The sequence below is a fragment of the Alligator sinensis genome, unplaced genomic scaffold (genome assembly GCF_000455745.1).
Source record: "Alligator sinensis unplaced genomic scaffold, ASM45574v1 scaffold280_1, whole genome shotgun sequence".
Classification (NCBI taxonomy): Eukaryota; Metazoa; Chordata; order Crocodylia; family Alligatoridae; genus Alligator; species Alligator sinensis.
In genome coordinates this window covers 5,514,284-5,539,834 of record NW_005841835.1, presented here as the reverse complement: position 1 = coordinate 5,539,834, position 25,551 = coordinate 5,514,284, and the positions used below count along the sequence as shown (strand labels likewise).

At 39.4% G+C, this 25,551-nt stretch overlaps 1 protein-coding gene across 4 annotated transcripts in view; it reads right to left on the bottom strand.

Moving 5' to 3' along the window:
- The window catches only part of RALGAPA1 (Ral GTPase activating protein catalytic alpha subunit 1), a 163,853-nt gene that overhangs the window by 88,491 nt on the left and 49,811 nt on the right, over nucleotides 1-25,551 (bottom strand). For all 4 annotated transcript variants that reach the window (XR_003093553.1, XM_025201507.1, XM_025201517.1 and 1 more), the window contains exons 14-18: nucleotides 24,186-24,326; nucleotides 13,247-13,414; nucleotides 9,767-9,891; nucleotides 7,043-7,259; nucleotides 3,812-3,988 (exon numbers count right to left, since the gene is read on the bottom strand). Coding sequence is in view for 3 of the 4 variants with exons in the window: in XM_025201507.1 (XP_025057292.1) it covers nucleotides 3,812-3,988; nucleotides 7,043-7,259; nucleotides 9,767-9,891; nucleotides 13,247-13,414; nucleotides 24,186-24,326 (828 nt within the window). In the remaining variant the exon portion in view is untranslated. The remainder of the gene's footprint in view (nucleotides 1-3,811; nucleotides 3,989-7,042; nucleotides 7,260-9,766; nucleotides 9,892-13,246; nucleotides 13,415-24,185; nucleotides 24,327-25,551) is intronic.

Here is a 25,551-nt window from a genome sequence, read left to right as displayed (position 1 = left end):
GCATCTATTTCTTCCCCTTGATGTGGGGGTCTGTAGCAGACCCCTACCACCAAATCCCTTTCTCCTTGCCCCCCATGTAGCCTAATCCACAATCCTTCTACTTCCTCATCCTTGGATTCCGTCTTGATGAGGGTTGACGTATATTGCTCATTGACATAGAGCGCAACCCCTCCCCCTTTTTTCCCCACCCTGTCCTTTCTGTACAATCTATAACCCTCAATATGTACCGCCCAGTCATGATTGACCACAAGATGAATATGAGCCCCCAAGTGATGTTGTAGCTGGTAAAGTGAGCAAAACTCTGGCTTGCATCCATAGATGCTTCTCAAACAAATCCCATGATGTCATCCTCCTGCTGTACTCGGCCTTGGTGAGGCTGTAGCTGGAGCACTGCATCCATTTCTGGGCTCCATAATTTAAAAAGGATGGGGAGAAGCTTGAGAGTCCAGAGGAGAGCCACGTGCATGATCAGAGGGCAGGAGAACAGGCCTTATGATGAGAGGCTGAGAGCTATGGGACTCTTCAGAGTGGAAAAGCACAGGCTCAAGGGAGACCTGTTGGCTGCCTATAAGTATATAAGGGGTGTACATCAGGATCTTGGGGAAAGCCTGTTCACTAGAGCACCCCAAGGGATGACAAGGTCAAACGTTCACAAACTCCTCCAAGACTGTTTCAGGCTAGACATAAGAACTTCTTTACTGTCTGAGCTCCCAAGGCCTGGAACAGACTGCCACCAGAGGTGATGCAAGCACCTACTCAGGACTCCTTTAAGAGACATTTGGATGTTTATCTTGCTGGGATCTTTTGACCCTAGCTGATTTCCTGCCCCTGGGGCAGGGGGCTAGACTCGATGATCTTCTGAGATCCCTTCCAGCTCTAATGTTTATGAAATCTATGAAGTTTGCTGTGTCACCAACTCCCTGGAGAACATCTGTCCAAACTTCCTTGGACACTTTCTTTAAGAAAGTAGACAAAACTCAAGAAAAACCTGCAGCCAAGACTCCTGAGAAGACTCCAGTCAAGAACCCTTCAAAAAGTCCAACCAAGAGCCCTTTAAGAAGTCCAGCAAAGTCACCTCAAAGAAGTCCTTCCAAATCAGTATGATTGCTATTCACAATATAAATACATTAATGTAGCTATATTACTCATTTATAATTGATCAAGTACAAAATTCTGGTGTATTTTTGGTGAAAATAAGGTATCAGGCCTTGGGTTAGGAACCAGTCCCCATTTATAACATTGTTTCTCATGAGAAAATTGATTCCGAGTTGCAATGTTTTGACTTAAGACGTGGTTTTCAGGAACCAATTGTGCTGCAAGTCCGAGGACTGCCTGCACAAAGATGGCCTGGAAGGTAGCACCAAGCTTGTCTGAATGGAAAGGCACCTTCAGAAGGGGAGAGAGACAGTTAGGGTATGTCACTTAATTTGCCAGAAGTAGAGATGCCTTCAACGTGTTAAAAAAATGTAGAAGAGTTTTATTTATTATGGGGATTCTGCAGTATAGGATACAGATGTGCGCTCTCTCAGATGAAGTTAGCATGTGATTGATCTCAGAGTCAAGACGGGCACAACAACACATAGGAAACAAGGAATACAGAACTGGCTGTGGAAGCCACAGATTCTGTCCCAATAAATCTGACATGCTCTCTCTAGAAGCTTCTTGGTGATGATTTTCTCTTATAAAAGGGAACCAACACACTTTTGATTAATGGCTTAGTTCAGGGGTTTCCAACTTCAATTGGTTCATAAACCACTTTCTTAAAAAATTGTTATGAAGTAGTGAAGTTATGAAGTAAATATAAAGCTCATGTACCACTATTGGGGACCTCCTGGTCTAGTTTTCCAGAGCTTGACATTTGCCATATGTCACAGCGGGGTCCTACAGGAGGGCCGTGATCTCCTTAAGGCCCCCTTTCTCTGTGCCAAGTCGGCCCAAGGACACCCTCTAATTCTCGCCCGCCACGTCTTTGATGTTCCAAAGGAAGTTATGAAGTAAATATAAAGCTCATGTACCACTATTGGGGACCTCCTGGTCTAGTTTTCCAGAGCTTGACATTTGCCATATGTCACAGCGGGGTCCTACAGGAGGGCCGTGATCTCCTTAAGGCCCCCTTTCTCTGTGCCAAGTCGGCCCAAGGACACCCTCTAATTCTCGCCCGCCACGTCTTTGATGTTCCAAAGTATGTTAGGGAGGCTGCCTTACGTCTCCTTGGACACAGTTACTTCTGGCCCCATGAACTTCCGGACTCTTCGTGGGTCCCGCTCTACAATGGGTGCTTCAAGAGCACCCTTATGGGCTATGCGTGGCTCCAACCACCCCTTATACCACACCCCAAGCCTCGCAGTTGGAATGGATGTTGGTCTGTCAAATACACTCGCCCTCTCTCTGGGGCCTTCTCAGCACTGCTGCCCCCTCTCTGGGGCCTTCTCAGCACTGCTGCCCCCTCTCTGGGGCCTTCTCAGCACTGCTGCCCTCTTCTCTGGGGCTCTCCGTGGCCACACTGGGCCTTCTCAGTAATACCGCCCCTTCTCTGGGGCTCTCTGTGGCCCCACTGGGCCTTCTCAGGAATGCTGCCCGTCTCTCGGGCCTTCTTGGTAAGGCTGTCCTGCCTCTCAGGCCTACCGCACTGCTACCCTCTTTCTCCGGGGTTCACCACAGTGCTACGCCCTTCCTCGCAGGGGCCTTCCGCAGTGCTACGCCCTTCCTCAGGTGCTCGCCACACCCACACTGGGGCTTCTCAAACGCCCCTCTCTGGGGCTGGGGTCTATGCACCCTGTACGCCGCGCCCTTACTGGAGCTGGGGCCCCCATGCTGCTGTGGGTCCCCTATAAGGCCTCCTCCAACCCCTAACAGCCTCACCCAAACCACCAGTGTAATAAATAACAACAAAGCAAAACACAAGCCTCTTGGTTACAACTTAAACATAAGCTACCTGGCTATAACAACATTGCTCCCACGTCCCAGAGCTGCCATCCTTTACTCGGCTTGAGTAGTACCTGCGGTTCTCGCATCTTAGCTCCAGGAGCTCCTCTCTGTCTGGCTGCTGGCAGGTAACTGCTCTGGCCTCAGCTCCTGGGCTTTATAAGAGCCAGGCCCTGCCTCTTCCAGTCAGCTGACCTCCTGGTTGCCCTGGCAACCCACAGTTGGGCTCCTTATTCCCTGCTAGGGCTCGTTCCCTGGCAGTTTCCCCTCTCTAGGAGCAGGGCACCTCACTGCTCTGCGACACCATACAAAAAGAGAAGGGGGAAAAAAGAAATGCAACACCAAGACATGCAAGTGAAAACTCCCTGTATGTAGCACAAAATTTAACATCTTGCATATCAAAAGCTTCCAGCTCCACCAGATACCACAGGGACAGAACTTAAGAGGTCTTAAAAGTACCCCAAGAAGTCTCTGTACACTCATTTTAAAGAGTACTGTGCATTACAGAACTTTAAGGAGATTCTTATACTAAAAGAATAAATTATTTCTTGCAAAGCTACATATCAGCAAGATCTAGCATATTACGTGGTCTCAGATTTCCACATTATTCTGCAAGTTTCCTCCCAGAGAAGACTGAAAATACACAAAGTTCTATGTTAGTATTTGATGGTTATGGTATGGAAGAGTAAATCAACAGAAAGTTTTCTATTTGAGTTATTTCACTCATTTGTTTTCTTAAATACTGGGCTTAACAGAATACCTGAGATCTAAACATCACCCTATACAAATACAAATATTAATTGTAAAAGTTGCAACCTATATTTTTCAGCCTGGGTAGGACAAGGTACAAAATTAAAAAAAAAATTCATTTTTACAACTACTTTACCAGTGATAGTTGCAGCTTCAGCAGACAATGGTTGCTGGTTAAGACTACTTGTTTCAGAATCTATGTGGAGTGTAGTTAAACTAGCCACTTCTTGTTCCTCAGCACTTTGCTGGTGTCCTGAAATTGCATCAATCTCAGTGGAAGCCGGTGTCCCAGCATCAGTACCAAAGCTGAAATCTACAGTGAGGAAAAAGCTATGTTAATTGACCCATTGTTGATAAAATACAATCTTAAAAAATATTCCTAATCAAGCATAAAAACTAAAGACATTTCCAAAAATTTCATATAAATAAGCTCCATATGAACATCCCTTATGTTAACAATACACAGCTCTAGAAAATTATTCCAAAATATTAAAGTAGAAAACTATTTCCTATTCCAAATACTTCTCTATTTTCAGCCAAAAACTGAGTTATGTGAAACACTGCTACTGCTCAGTTGGCAAGGTTATAATTACATAAGAATGAAATAAAATTCATATAGATTCTTCCAAACAATGAAATGCCTAAAAGACAAATCTCTAAGTTATTCACTTAAAACGTTAATAGTAATTGAGAATATGACAGCAAGTTAGTTTCCTGCAAACAGAAATGAAGCACTATTTTGTTTACTTGGTTTTAGATTCAGCATTTTTGACATCATGGCTGCTTACAGATATGGAAACCCCGCCTCAGTGCTTTAAGCTTGATGAGTCCTTGTGCCAAGCGCAGCACACGCCCAGAAGAGACATTGCATTAGTTTGACCTGGCTATCTCAACATCTGTACAGACTGTTTGCTTCAGTGGGGATTTTTGGTGCTTTTATCTAATAGCTGATTGAAACAGCTTTAAATAAAAGTGTCAAAAAGCCCCAGTGAAGCATGAAATCTATACAGATGCTGGGGAGTCAGGCTGAAATAATGGAATGTGTTTTCCAGGAAAGTGCAGAGGTTTGTTTTATTTTTTCCCCCCCCACTTCCTCCAGCAACCCATAATGCTAAAGATAAAATGCACGCTCTAACAAGTTTAGATAACATAACTTTTAACTAACTTGTAAAAAGTGACTAATTTTTTTTTTCCATAGAGAAGCAAGAGTTTTTACTTCTCCTTTTGCAATTCTTCAGCCCCAGGCAGATGTTAATTTATACATACAACTGGAATCTAACACATTTTATCCAGTTCCCAAAAACTGTGCGCTTGGGAAGATGTGCGTAGTGCAATGTTTGGTGTTTGGGATAAAAATCTTGTCAGACCCCAACCATGACTGCCTGTAATGGAGGGCTATACCACATAATTTTACACTTGCTGGTGCACAAGGAGCTGATCAGCTCCATACATATTTAAAGAAATGCTCTGAAACATTAAATGTGGTTGAGTTACCATCTTATCATGCCATAAATTGGCCTAAGTTGTGACATGTTACAATCTAGTGTGGAATTACCATATTTACTTGAATATAAGATGACTCTGAATATAAGACAATGCCCCATAATTAGATTCCATATATGGAAAATGTATGAATTTGTTAATTTTTCAGGTATAGAATCTAATTACTGGAGGTTTGCCAAAAGGCTCATGATTTACCATATAGTTCATTGGACCGGACCCCATAAGAGTCAACAGCATTTCAAGTCATGGTGACCCCACAGCTCAGACTTGCTCAGTATTATGTGTATTCCGGATACCCCCTACAAAGGATCCATGTGCTAATTTGCCCCCCAATCACGACTGGGACTGGGAGTTCTTGCTGCAAGTCCTGGGATCCTCCAAAAATTATATGCAGATGAGGCACAGGGAAACTTGGTCTGGTTCCATCTCATGTAGGGTACAGCCATACTAACATATTCAACAGGCTGAGAGAGGGGGTGACAGACAGATTCTGGGTGAACAGTTTGGGGCCCTGTTTTATGATGTTTACCAGACATTTAAGGCTGATGAAGGAACAAGGATCAATGGAAATGGGAAAGACAGGCACAACTTAGCTGTGGGAGCAAAGAGGAACTAAAAATGTATTCAGTGCAGTGGCTCACCATGACTTGGAAAAGAGTTGGTGCTGAGGGGAAATACCATGACCACTATGGTGGTTTTTCTACTGGCAGGGGAAAACCATTTTCTTGGCAGGGGGTAGTACCTTGACTGAGGTACGGCATAGTTAGTCTCCCACTTCCCCTTCCAGTGGGAAGATCTTGGCTATACACTAACTTTATGGAAATAGGAGATTCCTCCCTAGCTTGCTCCTATGGCTATATGGCCTCTGGGCTTGGACCTGAACATAAGATGCCTGCCAAAGTATTTGGAAGCATCTGAAGCCCCAGGCTGGGGTGGAGGATGCTTGCCAGTAGTAGGGCTACATATGGCTCTTGAATGACTCATGGATTTGGAATTGGTTTGGCTGATTTGACTTGGGACACAAATTTTTTTATTTTTATTTTTTTTATTTTTTTTTTAAAGGAAAAAAAGTAGATTCCCGTCAGTATATTTGCCCAATATGGGCCATGTGTTTTATAGTCATGCTCAGTGTTGGCTGCATTTAATCAACTTCATAGTTGGTTACCATTACTGAGCACATGCTGCTTTTAGCAGCAGTTTAGTGATACATCATATATTTAAGGAGGTTTCCTTGAACGCGAATGAATGCAGGATGAGGAGCTTTTTTCCCCAGTGCTGTTAGTGTCTCGGAAATCATAATTTTTCACTGACAGCACAGCCTCTTTAGATCAGAAAGAATGGGAATAAACGTGAATTAAAAGTATTCATTTTACACACGTGTGCGTGCGGTAATAAAATAGTTATGATGAAGCAGACTATTTTACCTTATCTGTATCGACAAAGCCAAAGACTATTATACATAAAAGATTTCACTCGCTCATTTTTAAAATGTTTCAAGCAACTTTAAAAGAATTTGAAAGTAAATGCACGAATCTTTCAGTTAACATTTTGAGACTTAACAGGAAAGACATTCCTCAGGGCAAGGGCTGCATCTTTCTAAGCGTTTTTCCATTAAATACACTGCTCACTGGGGCCCCAAATCCTGCTTTGTGCTCCACAGAATTAAAAAGTCAGAAGACTACTGATAATTAGATTACATTTCTCAAGAACTATATAACTTCACTGATTAACTTATCAATGACATTAGCTGGATATTTATATAAAATCCTCTTCAGAAGCTTCTGAATATAACCTATTTTTCAAAAAGTAAAATTAAAAAAAAAAAAATCTAAAAACATGGTTACTTTTGGAAAAATATACTTACTTTCAAATTTGCGGCCATCATACTGGAAAGCGCTGAATGAGTCAGAATGGCTATCTGAACTGATAAGATCACTGCTTCCTGCACTAGCAGGAGAGGTCCATTCAGAAGGAACACCTGGATCATCTATAGGACGCATTTGGTTTTGCTTGTTCAATATGTCAGGAAGATCTTTTGGAACTTCTAGGCTGCCAGGACTGCTACCTCTTCTTGTCACATTCTAGAAACCAGATTATTTTACATTCTGACAAGGTTTCATAACAGTTATTGCATATTTATAAATGCCAATATACAGGAAACAGATCACAAGGAACCAAATTTATAATGTTAGAAGATTAAGATCCATTTAAATTGTAAAGTTTTTGTTGTTTATAAAAAGCTATTTTATTTTTTTTAATATTCAAATTACAATGTTTTGGCTAAGTTTCATCTCCTTATTTGAGCATATAATATGTTTTGAAAGACTGGGCCTGAAATATACAGACTGAAACATGCATTTCCTAAAATGAAAGACAGAAGGTTCAATTTCAAGATTTTCAGGTTCCCTCCAAAATGTTAAACAAAATGCCATGACCTCAACTTCCAGCAGATATTGGTGGGAAAGGAAAATAAGTTTAAAGATAAGTCTAACAATTTTTAACCTGTAACTTTCAAACCTAAAAGAAACATCTCAGAATGGACTACCACAAGGTGTAATGAAACCTACAGTCTTGCTTTCCTAACAAAAAAAATTAGGAAAGTGGGTTTTTTTGCTGGTCTCTCTCAATTATTCTATTTACGCGTTACATTTATATCACAATTAATATGTTAATAATGGCATAATTAGGAAGGGTGCTTCATGTGCTCCTGATTTAAGGTGTCATAAAATGTGGAATGAGCCATAAAAATGTTCCACATATAACGTAGAATATTTTTATGGCTTGTCTGTATAGTGCCTTAAATTTAACGCATGGCTGGTGGCGGACAATCAGTTGATTGTTGGCCGGGCTGGAGGATAGATTGGTGGGGGGGTGTGTGCAAGGAGCCGAATGGGGGCACTTTAAACCCTGTGCTGGGTAACAGAGGCTCCCAAGCTAGGGTGGGAGGGCAGGGAAGAGGCAAGCTGCCCAGTGCAGGGAAGCAGATGTTCCCAGTGGAAGGGAACCCTTTGGCTTCCCCTGCCATGGACTTTAAACTCCAAAATCGAGCAGCTCTGGCCAACTGGGTCTAGGATTGCACCTAGGTCTGGAACCAGCCCCAGTGTGGGCACCTGATCCAATTGACAAACAGCTGATTGTGAGCCATCAGAAACTGTACCAGGATGGTTCCAGACCGTAGTGTGGTTCCCCCAGCTGAGCTGACAATCAGCTGATTGTCAGGAACCCAGCTTTCAACTTGAGGGAGCAGCAGGAACCCAGGATTCCCCCTGCATTGGCAAGTATGGCATGACTGGGATCTGATACCCAATTCCAAAACTGTATGTCCTGCCATGAACGTGCAACATGGCAGGAAACGCGACTATTGGGATTGCAGATCAGATCCCATTGTGTCTTTACACAAAGATCTGTGAGCATCCAATATTGCTATTTACAAGCCAAGATTGTTTGGTTGAAGTTGCTGAACAGCTATTTGACAAAGCTGTTTTCTGCAACAGCTTGCATTTTCTAGAAATTAATGCTAAGTGACTAACGATGATGGTAAAAGAATTTCTTTGTTTGTTTACATTGGATCCAATCTCATCTTTGTCCTTTTACTACTACTGTTAGTTCTTAATTAGAGCTTTAAACTGGATCAGTTTCATGGGTAATTTGCACATATTGCTGGGCCAGCTGCGTTTGCAAAGTATATAATGTATCAATAATTAAAATGGGAAAGACATGGGATGCGTTCAGAAAAGAGAAAAAGAACAAGCACTTCAGACACTTAACGCACATCTCTAGCCACCAATCATTAATCAAATTCAGCTGATAATGGGAAAGGGACCTCCTCTTCTACCTCTTATTGGCGAGAACTAAATTATTCTTTCCAAACTTTGCATGTGAACATTTTTTAAAATGACATTTGATGTGTCCAGCATTTTGGAAAACAATTTATTAACAGACAAAAAGTGAAAAACTTTGAAATAATAAATATAATCTGTTTCCTACCATTTCTTTGTTCAAAACAAAGGAATGTAATAAAACAGTAACTTTTCCTATCCCTATCACTGCCAGTTAACATGCATCTTTTCTGATCACCTGCCTGTTCTCATGCTTCCACTGATAACCCAATTCAATTTTCTTTACTCAAGGCTGCTTTCATGGTTATGAATGAAATTGTTTCAAATAACATGACATTATTGAACAAATGTTACAAGAGAGATTAAAAAGGGCTGGGTCCACATGAGAAAGCTATTCAATAAAAATATCCTGACATATAGAAGAAGAGAAATGGAGGCCAAGTGCATGACAGTTTGAAGAGCAATATACAATACCATATTGTGCAGTAACTATACATACAAAGCTCTGATCCTACAAACAGTTACATACAGAAATTAATCCAAGTGAACATATTAAGACTTCATTTGCCAAAGTTACTGTTTGCAGTATCAGGGTCTTAATTAAAATGAAATATTTTAGCATATAAATCTACAGATTTATGATTTAATATGTGCTTGCCCATGATTCTTAATATCTAGAATAAAGTGTCTTCATACGCTGAACAATAATTTTACTTCTAAATTTGTGAAAGAAAGTTGCAAAATCTTACCAATGCACTACCACTGCGGAGTCTCTCAGCTATAAATTCATCCATAAGGTCAGGAACATTTGTATTGCTACTGCCAATATCACTACCAACAGGGTGTGGCTTTTGACTCAAGTCGTCTCTATTAACTAAAAGCAAATGAATAACTATATATAGTAAAGGATACCCAACACCAAATTAAAAACACACAACAACAAAATCAACTGAACAAGCTTCATTTAAAAAAAAAAAATACTTGCAATACATGCATTTCCCACCTCTTAAATAGATTAATTTTAAGAATTAGTAAATCCTCCTTTTTACCTACTAAGCAGGTGTTAGTTAATTTCCAGAATAACCTTTAAATAGCAAGAAAGCTTACAGATGAGCATTACTTAAAGTTGTTAATGCTTGCTTTAAGGATATAGCATACATCCTTCTTCCACATTACAAAAAGAAAAAGCAAAATCCTAAGAATGTTTCTGTAGTTCCTACAGAAACACCTTTGCCACTGTATTCTTAATGAGGAACAAGATAGCTGAAAAAGGAACTACAATACTGGATACTAAAGTTGAAGTTAAAGATATAGTTCAATGTGGCCCTGTATAGTCAGTACACTCACAAATAAAATCTTGTGCAATAAAAAAAAAAAAAAATAGATGGTACAATATGGAATCAAAACTCAAAAAACTCATTATATGGCCAGTGATTAATGAAATGCTCTTGTTTGTTCGTTTTTTGCAGTCTATATGATTACATTATTTTAAATTATAATACAAATATTATCAATAACTGTAGGATTTTAGCCTGCAAGTTGCAAATTGTTCCAGCTCATACACTTCATAAGAATTATCCTTCAATATTATCTCTCAGTAGCTTAATATGTAACTAATTATACTAATAATAGAGATTTTATTAAATATAAACTTATTTTAAATAATAGTGATGTTTTGAAATAATTCCCATCTAAGAACTGCTAGAAAACGTATCTGAGTTTTATTTTTAAAAAAATGGACAAATTTGTCAAAATGAACTCATAAGAAAATGTTCTCTTTTCTTTTTTGGGGGGATATATTATGGTACCATTGAATTGCTGCTCAGAATGTTGCTGTGCTATGTTTACAAAGACTGCCCTCAGGTGGCATTAACATCTCAATGCAGGATGCATTTTAGAACATTCTGTTAACATGCTCGCATAACAAATGCAAGAAAGGCAAACCTACCTTACTGCTGAAAGTTAATGTATTGTTCATTTAGGGTTATTTAAGATGTGAATGAAAATGATGGATATTAGAGCAACAGCCTTTTTCTTTTTGATCAGCCCACAGAGATCCCATAATTAGCACAAGGAAAGCTATCATAGGATCTTTATGCACATCTAAGTTCCCAGGAAAAAAGAAAGCAATGAAAAATGTTGCCAAGAAGTAACTGTATCCACTTCAATGAATGCACATAGAAAGGCTCAAAGCACATTTTGAAAATGGTTCAAAGAAACAAAAAAAGACTAAATCCACTTTGGATTGTCACAATGAAACGTAATACGGAATTTCTGTTCCAATTTTTTTCTTCTTTTTACTTAGCATTAGTTATAAAATAACTGCTTAAAAGCCAAATAAAAAATTCCAACTCCCATTTGGGGACTTTTTTGTTTTTGAGGAGGAGGAGGAAGAACACATACTAAATGAACCAACAATTAAATTAATTCAAACTAACTGGTTGATAGCCAAACTTTTGCCAAACTAGGTACTAGGACTTTCTATTCCACTATAAAATATATATGCCAACCATTCAACAGGCTGAATTTCAAGACCCTCTAGGATGTTAAAATATGATCCCTTGGTAGGTCATTTGTTGTCTCTTCCTCTCCCCTGACTTGTTCTTCAGCAGCAAAGAGGTTCAACTCAATATCTTTAAAAGGAAAATTAGTAATTTAAAAAGTATAAAAATAACTTATGCTGGGGGGGAAGATTCAGCTGGCTAAAGGCGCATGCACAACCAAACAGGGAAAGCAGTGATCATCCCAAAAGCCTTTTGATTGCTTATCAGAGCTTGCTTCAGTTGCATTAAGCCAAACTGGTGCTGCCTCTCTCTTTTTATGCTCTGCACACTGTTAGTGCTCACCTGCAGCTTTCCTTCCAAAATAGCCCATTACATGACTGTACAGATCCCTCAGTGGAGCCTCTGCTGGCATTCTGTTCTGCCTCTGTGGGGAAACATTTGCCTTCGGCTTCGAAAGAGCATGTACAACAGTTTTATAAACACCACCCAGGGATCCCTGCTGTTGTCCTGATTCCTGACCTGATGATCTAAGTGTACTATGGTTATGCATCTGATTAACTGCAATACCTTCTTTCTGCAATGTGGCTGTTTCAGCTTCTGTAGATTCCTTAATCTGTTTATTACTAACTGAAGCTGGATTGACTGCATCTAGAGGCCTGTATACTCCTGGTCTGACCAGCTCAGGGACTGCAGATGAGCTGCTGCTTGCACTTATACTGCTGTTGGCACTACTACTACTACTACTGAAGCCACTGAGTTTACGAAGTCTTGCCTTCCAGGGAGCCTCTTTGTTTTCCAGAGGATTATAAAACTGCACTGACTCAGTAGATGGTCTAAAAGTAACATGAACACTATTTCTTTTCTTAGTAGTTATTTTCATGATTTTGGCCCTGTGTGTTACTGTTTCCGATATACTCCTTTTAGTTGGTGAAAGTTTGCTCATGCCTGTAATGTGAGGGATTTCAGGGTTAACTGGTGCTTTAGGAAGAACTTTCTTTGCATGCATAACATGTGTGATGGCTATGTTTTCGTTAAACCGGGCACTTTTATCCTTTTCAGCTAATGCTATTTCCAAAGCTACATCAGGTTCAGTGGCTCTTTGCCTTTGTAGGTATCTCTTGCCGTCTTTGCTACTAGGATTACTTGTCCCATGCTCAAATAACATCTCATTTTGTTTATCAGTATTAAACTGTCTAGCTTTATTGATCACTTGACTTGTAAAACTGTCTACTTGAGTAGGTGCAATATTACTTATAAAGCCACTTTGGTTTTGTTCTAAGCTTAGCACCACATTATCAGCTCTTTCGGCAACATTGGAGCTAGTTGCAGATTTAACAGTCTGATCTCTATTTTCTAATCCATCCAGTGGTAATCTATTATTCCTATTTACAGTTGTATCAACTTCACGAGGAGAAGCCTCATATTTATCTATCTCAAGGTTATTGAAAAGTTCTTCTTTTTCCTTAAGATATTCTCTCAGAGAGGAAAGAAGATCATCTTCACCTTCAAGGTCAACACACTCGCTTTGTTCAAAAGCTGTACTTGCAAGATCTATTGGCCCTATTAAGTGACAGAGATGGTCATAAATACTATCCCCAACTTCCAGAGAAGACACTCTGCTATTTGTAACATGACTTTCAGTGGATCTATGTATTGAAGAGGTCTCAGTGGAACTCTGTAAGCTTGGAGCATGATGAGATGAACTGTCAATGACAGGAACTGCACCTTTGGCTCGTTCAACTGCAAATGGTTCCAGGATGTCAGACGTACTGCTACTTCGCGGCAATGGCTGTTCTTCATTCAATGTGCCAAAAACTTCACTTGGTGTGTCCTCACTCTGTGAAAAATGCCTGACTCGAGATGGACGCGGAAGAATTTGAGCATCATCAATGTCTGTAAGAAAAAAGTTATATATAACATCTTCCAAATTAAATATAGTTATATTTATTCATACCTAAATCCTAATTATATGCTTTAAAAATCCAGAAAAAAATCCAGTGCGTTTTTTTAAATACAGCAAAAGATATTTTATCCAATGCTAAAATGTTAAACATACACAATATCTAGTACAGAATGCGATATGAGTTAGACTATCAGAACACAGTTTTAAATGTTAACATGCATGGAAACAGACAGTGAGATCATGGAACATTTGGAAGTACAGTTAAAGCTAGGGCTGTGCCAATAAGTCAAACAATTTGACCAAAATTGTTTTAAAGACCCTGTTCAAAAAAAGGAAAACAGTTGCTTATAGTACAAATTATCTGATCAGCACTCAGCAGTAGCCTCCATAGATTTTAAACTCTTGAGAAATATATAAAAAACAATAAGATAATTTAGCAGTTTTCTGGAAAACTACAATTGTGTATTTTTGTGTTTAACAGCTAATATGATTATCCATTAATTTATATACTTATATAAATAATAGCAATTCTATCAGATAATTTTGTGCATTATATACATAATGTACATTGGAAGAGTTAAATCATTAAAAAGATGACTGGGAGAAGTTTTGGTTTTTGGAAAATACATCAATAAGAATAAATTACCATTCTCTTTTTGCTAAAAAGGCTATTTGGTAGTATCAAAAATGTTAAGCTAACTTTAAAAGTTAACTTTGGGCAAGCTCAACAAATCTCAAGTTTTACCCAAGTAAAGTTACTAAGAGTTATGGAAGCAATGATCTTGAAATTAAAATTTTAATCCACAGAACTGCCAGTGTAAAACCAATTAAGTCAGAGAAACCATTTTGATAGGTGAAAGAAGACGGAGCATTTTTCCTGCCTATTCAATGATTGGTTCTTAGCCCCTTTTCTGAGACTGCTAATATGAGTGTAAATGATTAACTGTAGCGAAGGCTGCTGCATTCACAATATGTATCACCTAGGAAAAGGTCAAAGATGCCATCACCTAATTTACCTAGTCTGGGTGTGACAAACTTATAGCCTGTTGGTTAGATATAACCAGCAGAACAGTTCCATCTGGCCCACTTGTAGTCTGGTGGGCTATTGGAATGTGGGGGGGGGGGGCATAGCCTGCCACAGAATATGGGGTCCCTGTACCCCCATGGATATGACCATAGGTGATCCAGAATTTTAAACAGGGGAGTGCAGAAGCAGTGCTTGGTGCTGTAGAGATGGCTGCTCTCTCCTGCTCCCAACCACTTTTCCCCTCCCACCACCAGGGTAGGCAGACCATGCAGCCAGGGACTTTTTTTTTTTTTTTTTTTAAGTCCCCAGATCAGGTAAGAATTTTCTCCTTCCCCAATTCCAGCATCACTCCTTTCCTGTCCAGGCTCAGCAGCACCTCTTCCTCTCCCTGCCCTCTTCCCTCACCTTACCCTTTCTACTTACGGGCACCTACCCTGGAGATCTTCAAAAGGAGACTGGATGCACACCTTGCTGAGGTTATTTGACCCCAGCAGTCTTTCCTGCCCAGAGCAGGAGGGCTGAACCCGATGATCTCATGAGGTCCCTTCTAGCCCTAAATTTCTGTGAATCTTGTGAATCTTACCTGCGAAGCAGAGACCAGCCTGGTGCCACCACTGTCCCAGTTGCTCCTGCCCTGCTCTAGCAGGGGCTGAGAGGAGCAGCTGTACAAAAAGTTAGGCTTGGTTGGGGACAGTGACAGTGGTTGGTGAGTTCTCTGCCTCTGCCTGCTCCCCAGGCTAGTTGAGAAACACTCAAGGGGATCACGCAGAGAGGGGGAAGTTTGTCTGTTGTTGCTGCTGTCCCTGCCTAAGCCCAGCTTCTCAGGCAGCCCAACTTTAGTGGGGCAGGAGCAACTCGAACCCGCCCACCTCAGTGAGGAAGTGTGGTACACGGGGGGAAAGGAGGAGGTGCTTCTCAGCATGGACAGGAAAGGAGGGGGTGCTGAGAAGGGGGAAATTCATACTTCCTTTAGAGACTTTAAAAAGTCCTCAGTTGGTGCTCCCATGGGATGGTCTGAAATGGAGATGCAACAGCACCACTTCACCCTCTCTGGATCCACCCCTGGACACGGCCAGTGGCAGGCCCCTAGACCCATACCTCCTGTCTGAACTTGGACCCATGCCACCACCTGCCGGTAGACCCACACTGCTGCCCACCCCCAGACCTATGCCACGGCTCAGTCCCAGAGCCACCACGACTGCTGCTGGCCACACAGATCAGGCCTGGAAGCATCTCCCATGGTCTAGATTCAACCTGGGGCCTAAAATGAGTTTAAAATGCCTTAGTCCAAAAAATTGAGAAATTAGAACTTCTTCCTTCAGAATCCCTAAAATGCTACAAAAAGCAATGTGTAACAATAAATTAAACAGTACCAAACTGGCAATATGGGATATAAAAATTGAAGTTATCAGTCAAGATTAGATGTTTGCTATAGACAGTCAAGCAGTTGTAGATATCAGAGAGATTCTCGGTAGCATTTTATGGGACTTGAATTTTTTTATTTTATTTTTTTTTACAATAAAACTATCTGCCTCATTTTTAGGACCATCACATGCTTGGTAGGGATTGCTTTTTATTTCCCGATTTTTTTATAGTCAGAAACACTGTTAGAGAGATGAAAGGAATGCCATCAAGTTTAGCAGACCATAAAAACAAACAAACTGACTTACCTTAATTGATAGTCCATCTAAAAACTCATACTCAGGACTGCAATGGTGATTTTATTTGCAACCAACTTATACTCCATACCAAAACGTAACAATAAAAGATATCTGATGTGTTAGATGATCTATTCAATGTTAAATGGAGGAAATATTAACATCTTAAAATGATTTTAAAATAATTTTAAAATGATGTGACTGAATAGTTATTACTGCCACAGTTATATTCCAGTATGATTTAGTTGCAACTGACCAGAAAGTACTTAATTGACCTCTGGTTTTAAACTGCTTACACTCTTCTGGGAAAAATGAGTCTTTTAGCTGAAATTTCTAAAGTTTTTCAGATTCAAGTGTTTTGGAAGTACAATGCATTTCCACTTATCTATTTGCAGAAAATATTGTGGAGAAGAAGTGAAAAGAGTACAGAGTTACTTTCATACTTAAATTTTTTGTGTTTTTTGTGATAAAAATGTAAATGATCTTTTTTAACAACAAGTTTGCCCTGGGTTTAAATCTTGGGGCCTGATCAAGAAGTTATGGACAATAATCAATGGACATCTTCAAATATGATAGCAGACTCTGCATGGATTTTTAATGATGGCATACAGAAGTCTATTTGCAAAGGGAGAATATTGGATTCTCTGTCTACCTCTGCCTACAAAATAAGCATGAGGTGCCAAAATGCGATGTCAAAATCCAGCAATTCTTCATAATCTGATCACCCATTAACGTTCTTTCGTAACCTAATTAGCAGCACATTAGATAAAGAGATTGAAAATTAAATTATCGCTAAATATTTGAGTTAACAACTCAAGGAGATAAATGGAGGGCTTCTCAGTATTTTGAGTCATTATTTCAGATGTCAGGGGATCAGTTATGCTCTGTTCATCTTTTGAAAGTTTTTTTTGCAGACCTAAGAGTTTGAGACTCACAAATGAAAACAGATTCTGGGACACAAGATGTGTACTGCAAAAAAAAAAAAAAAGTTAATTCACTGATCTGCAAATCCCAAATATATAAACCCTGGCAACGAGAGCCTTTGATGTATTACATGAACTTCAACTTATAAATAAAATATAAGTGGTGTGGATTTTTAGTACATGTTAAAATTAATTTACTGGATGGAGAATTCTAAATATATGTAAGCCTAAGGAGCTCAGCACATTGGAATAAACACAGCTGCATTTTCATCTCTATTTGTTAAATGCTGATGATGTGCTAATCATACACATACATATATATATATATACATACACACATACACACACACGTGAGAATGCAGACAGTAGCAAACAAATGTGTTCTGCTTGTGCCATCAATATTTTCCCCTTTTTTGGAAGAGAAAAAAATTAAGGAACTCAAAAATGGAAATGCATTAAGATGTCTTGTGTTACAGTTAAGAAATGTATTAATTTGTTCATAAGTGTAAAAGTTATATGTTCCTCAGCAACTGCAATTCATACATGCTGTACACTTGTGTTAATTCAGCCTGGCACACTATCTGTGAGTGTCTCATTATTAACTGTATTGCAGTAGTACCCTGAGGAGCTTGAATCAGATCTTTCTTTCACATATATGAAAACATGTCCTTAATCCTTAAGGACAGACAGGTTCCTAAGATTTTGGAAATACCGGTGTTGCAGGAGCATAAATATAATTAGGGAAGGGATGTGAAAAAGCTGAAATTGGCAGCCATTCCCCCTGCCTCCCCTGCCATGACGTGTGCTCTCTCACATGACCTCCCCATCTTTATCTACTAGGAGACGGGAGAAATAGGCAACTTTTTAGCAGCTAGTGGCAGGCACGATGAACTGGCAGATAGCCAAGATTTGGATTCAAATTCAGAGATCAGCTCACAAGAGTAGGTGGGCAAGTAGAATACTGTCCATATAAATTCAAGGGAAGATTACAGAAGTCAACTAAGGTGGGTTTAGAAAATGGAAACTAGCAGATTTTTTTGGCTTTGAACCCTCAGTGCTCTTTTAAAAACAAATTACATTACTAATTATTCTGTAAGTTTCTACAGTTAAGGGCGTAAAGTATGTAAGAAACATCAGCAGAAGCAGGGCTGGCCACTGTGACATGATTAACTCTGATCTGACTGTTTTACTTCTCAGTATATTGCTTCACCAGCATTTTAACTGGATTTGAAGAAAAACATGTAAATATACAATAGTAAATAGTCTAATATTGCTTTCTTCTTGTTTTTTTGCTTCCTTTGCCTTTTTCACTGTCAATGCTTTGAAGTTTCCCCACCCTTCCCTATTCACTAAACCAACTTTGTTCTACCTACAAATGCTTCCAAGCTTTTTTTCCCCTGTGCCTTACCATTTATATTTCCTTGTTCACCATTTTTTCCAAAGGTTCCTGAACCAGTTCTTTTAGTCTTCCTAACCTCTGACTGTTTAACAGGAATGAGTTTTGAAAGAAGACTACAGATATGATACCCAACAAAGTAAGCTGTACTTAATCATATTTCTAATGCAAGTCTCAGTTTGCAAATTCTCATATTTATGTTGCAAATCAAATTTGGAAACCTTGTTGCTTTTCTGTTCATGGAAATAGAGCATAACATTGAAGATCCTAAAAATATGTAAAAATGACAGACTCATGCACAACAATTACAACCCTGGTAAAAATGCCCTGTATGTAGAACACACATAATAAGTCTAGATATATCTGTTTAGCTTCTTCCACAATTTTGTCAGCTGATTGACCTTCAGGCAGAAACATCATGCCTGCATCAGGAAAGCATTTTTTCCCTTAACATACTGCACACTTTTCTCCTGAAAACTAGGATTTCTAGGCAAGAGCATAAAAACAAACCAGGGAAACTACTCTGCAGTTTATGTCCATATATCTGTTCTTATCCTATAATATGTGAAAGTTAACTTACAGCAGCTTACTCCTGAATGTTAACTTTATGTAATGTAAGGTCACACTTCCACATTTTAAGCATCATAATCTATTTCAAGATAATTATGGATGGATATATTATGTTACTTTTATATCAGTGGAAAGATCTCTTTAAAGCAGGGTTGGGCAATTATTTGGACCGGAGTGCCACTTAGGTAGGGAGTTTTGATGAGATGATTCAGGCTGGGTCAGCACCCACCCCCTCCCCACCTCCACCACACTGGGCCAACACCTTCCCTGCCCCTAACAGCTCACCAAAACTTCCAAAGTGGCTCTGCTGTGCACTGGGCCAGGTGGCTGGGATGGAGCTGTGTACAGGTAGGGATCAGCATCCAGAAGTGGGACAGGTAGGCAGGGCAGAGGCTGAGATCACAGGGCAGTGACAGCACAGGACTAGGTTCTGGGGCATCACCACAATCTGCTCCCCATGTGCCACTGCAATGAGAGCAGTTCTGCTAGCAGGGGTGTGTGGGGAGCAGATCATGGAGCTGCCTGGGGTTCCAGCCCTGTGCTGCCACTGCCCAGCAATCCCAGGGTCTCCATGGAGACTGGCTAAGACACACACAGGCAGGACGCATGGCAATATGGACAGGGTGAGGCTGCAGACAGGCAGGCAGGTGGGGGTAAGCAGTGCCGGGAAGCAGGACAGGCGGGTGGGGCCAGGATCTTGGGGTGGTGACAGCGTGGGGTCAGGGGTCTGGGACAGAGCTGCAATCTGCTCCCAAACACCCCTGCCTGTGGAACCAGCACACATCACAGGGATGTGCAAGGAATGGATCGCAGCTCTTCCACAGGTCCTGGCCCTGTGTTGTCACTGCCCCAAGATCGCAGCCCCAGCCTTGGCTGTGCCCACCCGTCTGACTCCTGGATGTTTCTCCCCACCTGCAGGCTTGCCCATCCACCTGGCCTCATGCCAGTAGATACTAATCAACAGCCTTCACTCTGAAAGCAGCTAATAACTCCAGTTGGTCATTTCACTGTGGGGAGTAGGACTCTGGGCTTTTTCTTTTTAAAATGCCTTCTCAAAAGCTGTGTATTCTGAACATGAAAACTGTTTTTGAAAAGCTGGAATTATTTGCTACAAGAAAGAACAAAGAAAAAGCCTTGCCCTCACCTTTAGTACTAAAGCATTAAACTACTGCAGTGTTCCTATTTAATTAAAAACAGGACCATTTGGGTTAATTCAGGACCATAATTATTTTTGTGGGGGAGGAGGATGCTTTAGAAAAACACACCATCAATTGCTTCAAGACAGAAAAGTGTTTTTGTTCCTCTGATTTTTAAGATGTCTAGATACTTTTAAGGTCCCATATATGGATGTCCTCTTGGAAAGTTCCTTGTAGCTTATTTGGCACTTCTGACAGTAAACTGATGTGGTCCTAAATGCATTTCCTTATGTAGTTGAATATTCAATCAAGGTTTCTACATTAAAAGATCAAGATGCATTATCAGTACAGGGCTACAAGGCCACTTAACAGATCACAGCTAAGGTGCTAATTCAACTTGACAACTCTATTTTACCCAAAGATGTATTAAGAAACTATTTTTGGTTAAGCTAATTTTTTATTAAACAAATTTAGGAATAGACTGATGTTAGTAAATAACATTTAATCTGTTAAAAATAATAAATTCTGCACAAAAAACTGAATTCAATAATATAAGTAAAAATGCATAAATACCAATGATAAAGCCACAGCTGAATTAAGAGGAACTCCAACAGTCAGATGGGCACACGCGTCTACTAACTATCTTCATCCTATTGTTGCATCTTGAAAACCTGTATCCCCCACACCTGATCTATCTACCTTTTGTTCATTTTCACTACAGATCTCAAAACACTTACCAACTGAGGTAAATATTGCTAGCTTCTTTTTATGGATGGAGAGCTGAAGCACCAAGAATATACATAATTTGCCAGAGGTTATCCAGCAAACCAGTGGCAGAAATGGAACATAACTCTAGTCTTGTGGGATCCAGCAGAGTGTTTTATTAACAAGTTTATACCATCTCCCTAAAACATGGACAAGAGATCTACATCCCAACATTCTTTACCAATAGGTGGGTTTAAGTGGGTTATACATCAAAAAAGGCGAAAACTAGTATTCAGTCCAACCTGTTTCTTATACTACCGTACCTGGAATGCTGACTAAACTAATTAGGAATACTAAAGAAAAAAAGGAGGCAAGCTGTTCAAAAAGGCTCATAAGAGCTTGTTAGGTAAGAGATAAGAAAGATTCTGTTCTGCTAACAATGCAACAGACAAAGAAAAATACTTGTACAAATTAGCTTAAAAACATCCTAGAACTGGCTCTGGTCTATTTCAGAAGATAAAATAGGATTTTAGAAAAGGAAATTTTACAAGCAAACTAAGATTTTTTTTCTCTCTTTTTTATGATTTAACTGAACTACGCATCTTAACTACCCATCCTACCAATCATCATCATGACTCATTTGATTTTTACATTTTAGAGGGGGAAAAAAAAAAGGCTTCAGAAAGTACTCCTAATTCATATAGTTACTAGGATGGAACTGAATAAGACCATAAGCACATGGAAGGGATTAAAACTGGAATAAAAGGAATTGTTTTAGCATAATAAATGTAAGCATAATAAAGGAAAGAAAAAAAGAGAATGGGATGAAATTAAGAATAGAGAAATTGTGGATTAGTGAGATATACTAGTCTGTGAAAGCCCCATTACCTAGCACATTTAGCACCAGCTTAGACAAAATACTAAAATGCACAGGTAGAATCTCAGAGGTTTTCCTTTATGGCCTTTTTCTTCTCCACACTGCCATGGTTTTAACCTTGAGCTACTGAGCTGCAATTTGAGAATGCAGGTAATGCTTTGTTTTGGGTTTTTTCCTTCTTAAACTTTAATTCATTGTTCTGTAATTACAAGTAAGGAGGAGAATGGCTGGTAAAACAGCTACTAATACACTCATCAATAACTCCAACAATAGTTTCATACACCTTCATTATCACCAGCAGGTGATAAAAGATCAATGATAAAGAATGAGAAAGTAGATTAGTTACAATTCTAATGAGAAACGGGTAGGGAGAGAGAATCAAATTATAACCTTTAGAGAAATTAACATGAGCCATGGCCCCATCTCTGGATAAATTGAGCATCCAATCATGGTTCTTTTTTTCCAAAAACGTCGTAGTACCTTACTAAGTGATGTTTACACTGTAATCAGGAGAGGTAACAGTAAGCTCCCCCGCCCTAACTCATGGTGCTTCACCTAAAGTGCAATGAGTTAGGAACAGGGGCAGGCAATTATTTGTGGGCCACATAGGCAGTTCTAGGGAACTGTAGCAATCCACTCATTCCCCACTCCAGCTCAGACTGGGTAAACCCCAGCCTGCAGCATGCTCTCCCTTCCTCAAACCACTCTTCCCTCCCTGCAGACAGCACCAGAGGCAAAGCTGGGCTGCATCAGCTCAGCCCTGATTGTGTGCAGGGACTGACAGAAGTTTGCTAAGACACTCCACTTTGGAGCACCTTCATCTGATCCCTCATTACATAAGGGTTAATTTGTCGCACAATTGGCCACTTTTAAAGCGCTCTGCAGCTGTGCACCTTTTGTCACGGGACAGCTGGAGAGCACTGTCAGAGGGATGATCTAATGACAAATGTCACTTCTGTCAGCGTTCCTTATCTGAGATAATTTAGGTACCCACAACAATGAAGCCTCAGCAGCATGGTTTCCAGCACAGCTGATATAAGGACATGCAGGATCTTAAATATGTACCTGGGTGGCTAACCCACACTGATGCTTATGTTATTGCAGCTGCATTGCTATTAGCACCTGAGCTAGCTGGATTAATTCTCATACCTCAAGACTGTAGTGTAAACATATTCTGAATGATATATGATGCCAAACTGAGATGGATTAAGCATGGCAAAAGGTAATGATTCTGAATCAGGTCAGGCTTACTAGGAAGATATCCCAAGGTTCTCTTATCGAACAAGCTCAAAATCATAGTCTCAACATAATGATAACAATACTTTCATCACTGCTGACCGAAGGTGAAAACTTAGTAAGAAAAGGAGATTGTGCTATAGATACTTTTAGAATAAGCCTTCAATTACATAATGAAGAAAGAGAGAGAACAGACACAGTATCATAAACTATAGTAAATGTGTGTTTTTGAGATGTCTTATCTCTTAAAAATGGACTCCAGGGCAGGACTCAGCTCCCAAACCACTTCCAGACTCAAGATGCCATAAGGGATGTTTAATAGTCAAAAGAGTGAGATGGATGGGGGGTAAGATTTGGCTAATATCTTCCATAAAAACAAACTGTCTACTGCTATCATTGTGATGATGTTATATCTCTACCCTATCCTGAAACCTTCAATAAGTATTCAGTTAGATAAGAAAGGGCTGCCTCCACATAACACCACTGGCATCTTCTCTATCCACAGAGGCAGTACAGATGATATGATCATGAACCTAAGCCATGTTGACTTAGATCAAAGTACAGTCTGGAATATGAGCAATACAATAAGCACTCCTTGGCATTTTCAAGTTTGGAAACTTTAACGAAGTCTAACTTCCAGTCATGCACTGGACCCAAATGTCATCCTCATTTTTAAACACTACTGCAAGGGCTTAACTTGTTTTACTTCTTCATTCTTTAAAACATACTATAGAATATACTTCACCATACTTCATTTTTAAAAGGATATCTAATCACAAATTATTCCTCTATACAGTTGCCACAAGAATGCCCATACAAGGTCTGTGGACAATAAGTTAAAACACTGCTATACTGAAACATTCACTATGGCAAGTCAAACAGACCTTTTTCCCCATCCATATCAAATAAAAATTTAGATTATTTTTATTTCCTGGCATTTGAATTTTATATTACAGCTATTTAATAAACTGAAAAAAATAAGCGTTCTGTCATTTACACACTGACAATAATTCAGATTGGCACAGCACTAACTTCTAACAGTTCCAGGATGGATTGCAAGTATAGCATGATTTTTCATGCAACTCAAAATGCTCATTCTTTAATCTCTTCCCTTCTCCTCCCCCTCCCCCTGAATATTTTACTTTGAAGAATTTATTGATTTAGCAGAATTTGAAAGCAGAAGAATTAAAAAAGTGATAAAGGGGGTGCAGAAATTAGCAGAGGTGGCACTACCTGAAAGCTCATCAGAAAGGGGAGTGAGAACAATATCAGGCAAGAAGGGTTTGGAAGTATGGATCAGAACAGGAGCACTTTTAGCACTGCGTATATAGGCCGATGGCAGAGCACATTCACCAATGGATCGGCTTCTCATGGCTTTAAAAAAGGAAAAGAAAGAAGTGGGGAAGGAAAAAAGAAGAGTGACTATAATGAAAGGCTTGTGTCACAGAAAAAGCAGCAACAGAGAAAACAAAGATAAAAAGGAAGAAAATTTTAAATTAAAACATTTCAGCACGGCAGATATTGGCAGAGCTGTAAGAAAGAAAAAAAATCAGTGGACACATAAAACATTTTGAGTTTTTAACTGTTTATGTAAAGCAGCAATATTATGACTGTTACAATGATTTTCCATCTAAAACTGAGAAGTGAATTAAATAGCACTTTTTTCCGCTGCATCAGGGGTTGGAAAAAAAAATATCAACAAATTCAAACCTATCCCGAAAGCACTCAGAATTTGTGCAATTATAATCCAGAAAGCAATTTACACTTTATTTGCCCTTTCTAGAGTTGCCTGTCTTGTTAAACATGAGTATCATGATTTTTATATAACCCAATAATCTTAAATTCAATTCAGGAATTTCCAAAACAACATTCTGAAAGACAACTGAATTTTTTGTCTACAGTAATTCATAGTACAAGGAATAGTTCCAAATAAAATTGAAGTTTGAGAAGCATTAAATTAACAACTGATTATTTGCAAAGAGAATTTGAATATAGTTCCTGAATATAGTTCCAGATTTTAATGAACAATTTCTTATCCTGATCCAGCATCCCAAAACTCACGTGAGCAGTCCCACTGATTTTATGCAAAAGCATATGGTTGTGAAACCAGGGTAGTATTTCCCATTTTTTCCTGGTAGTCTTAACTGACTCCTGGTATATAGCATGTTTATGCTCATTTTCTATGATATCAGCAAGAACAGATATTGCAACTCAATTCTGAGTATGATTAAAGCTCTTAAAAGATACAATTCACAGTTTTCAACTAGTTTCCTCTTTACATTTTAAATAGCAAGAAACTTAAGTAAATGACATAAAAACATTCACTGACATTTTCTTTTATGTGAATTTTGGTGCTTTAAAAAAAATAAAGATTATAGATATACTTAAAACCAGACTTTGTCTGATGTACACAATGTTTTGGAATATTATACTTAATAAAATTGAGTGCTCCTGATCTGCAAGGGAATCAGAAGTATGTGGATATGGTACAAGTGAAATTTGAGCACATCACACTTATAAACCCAAGTAAAAGGATGTTTCTAACACAGCAACATGCAGAAAAAATTGGTGATTTAATGTATACAAACTAGAAAATACA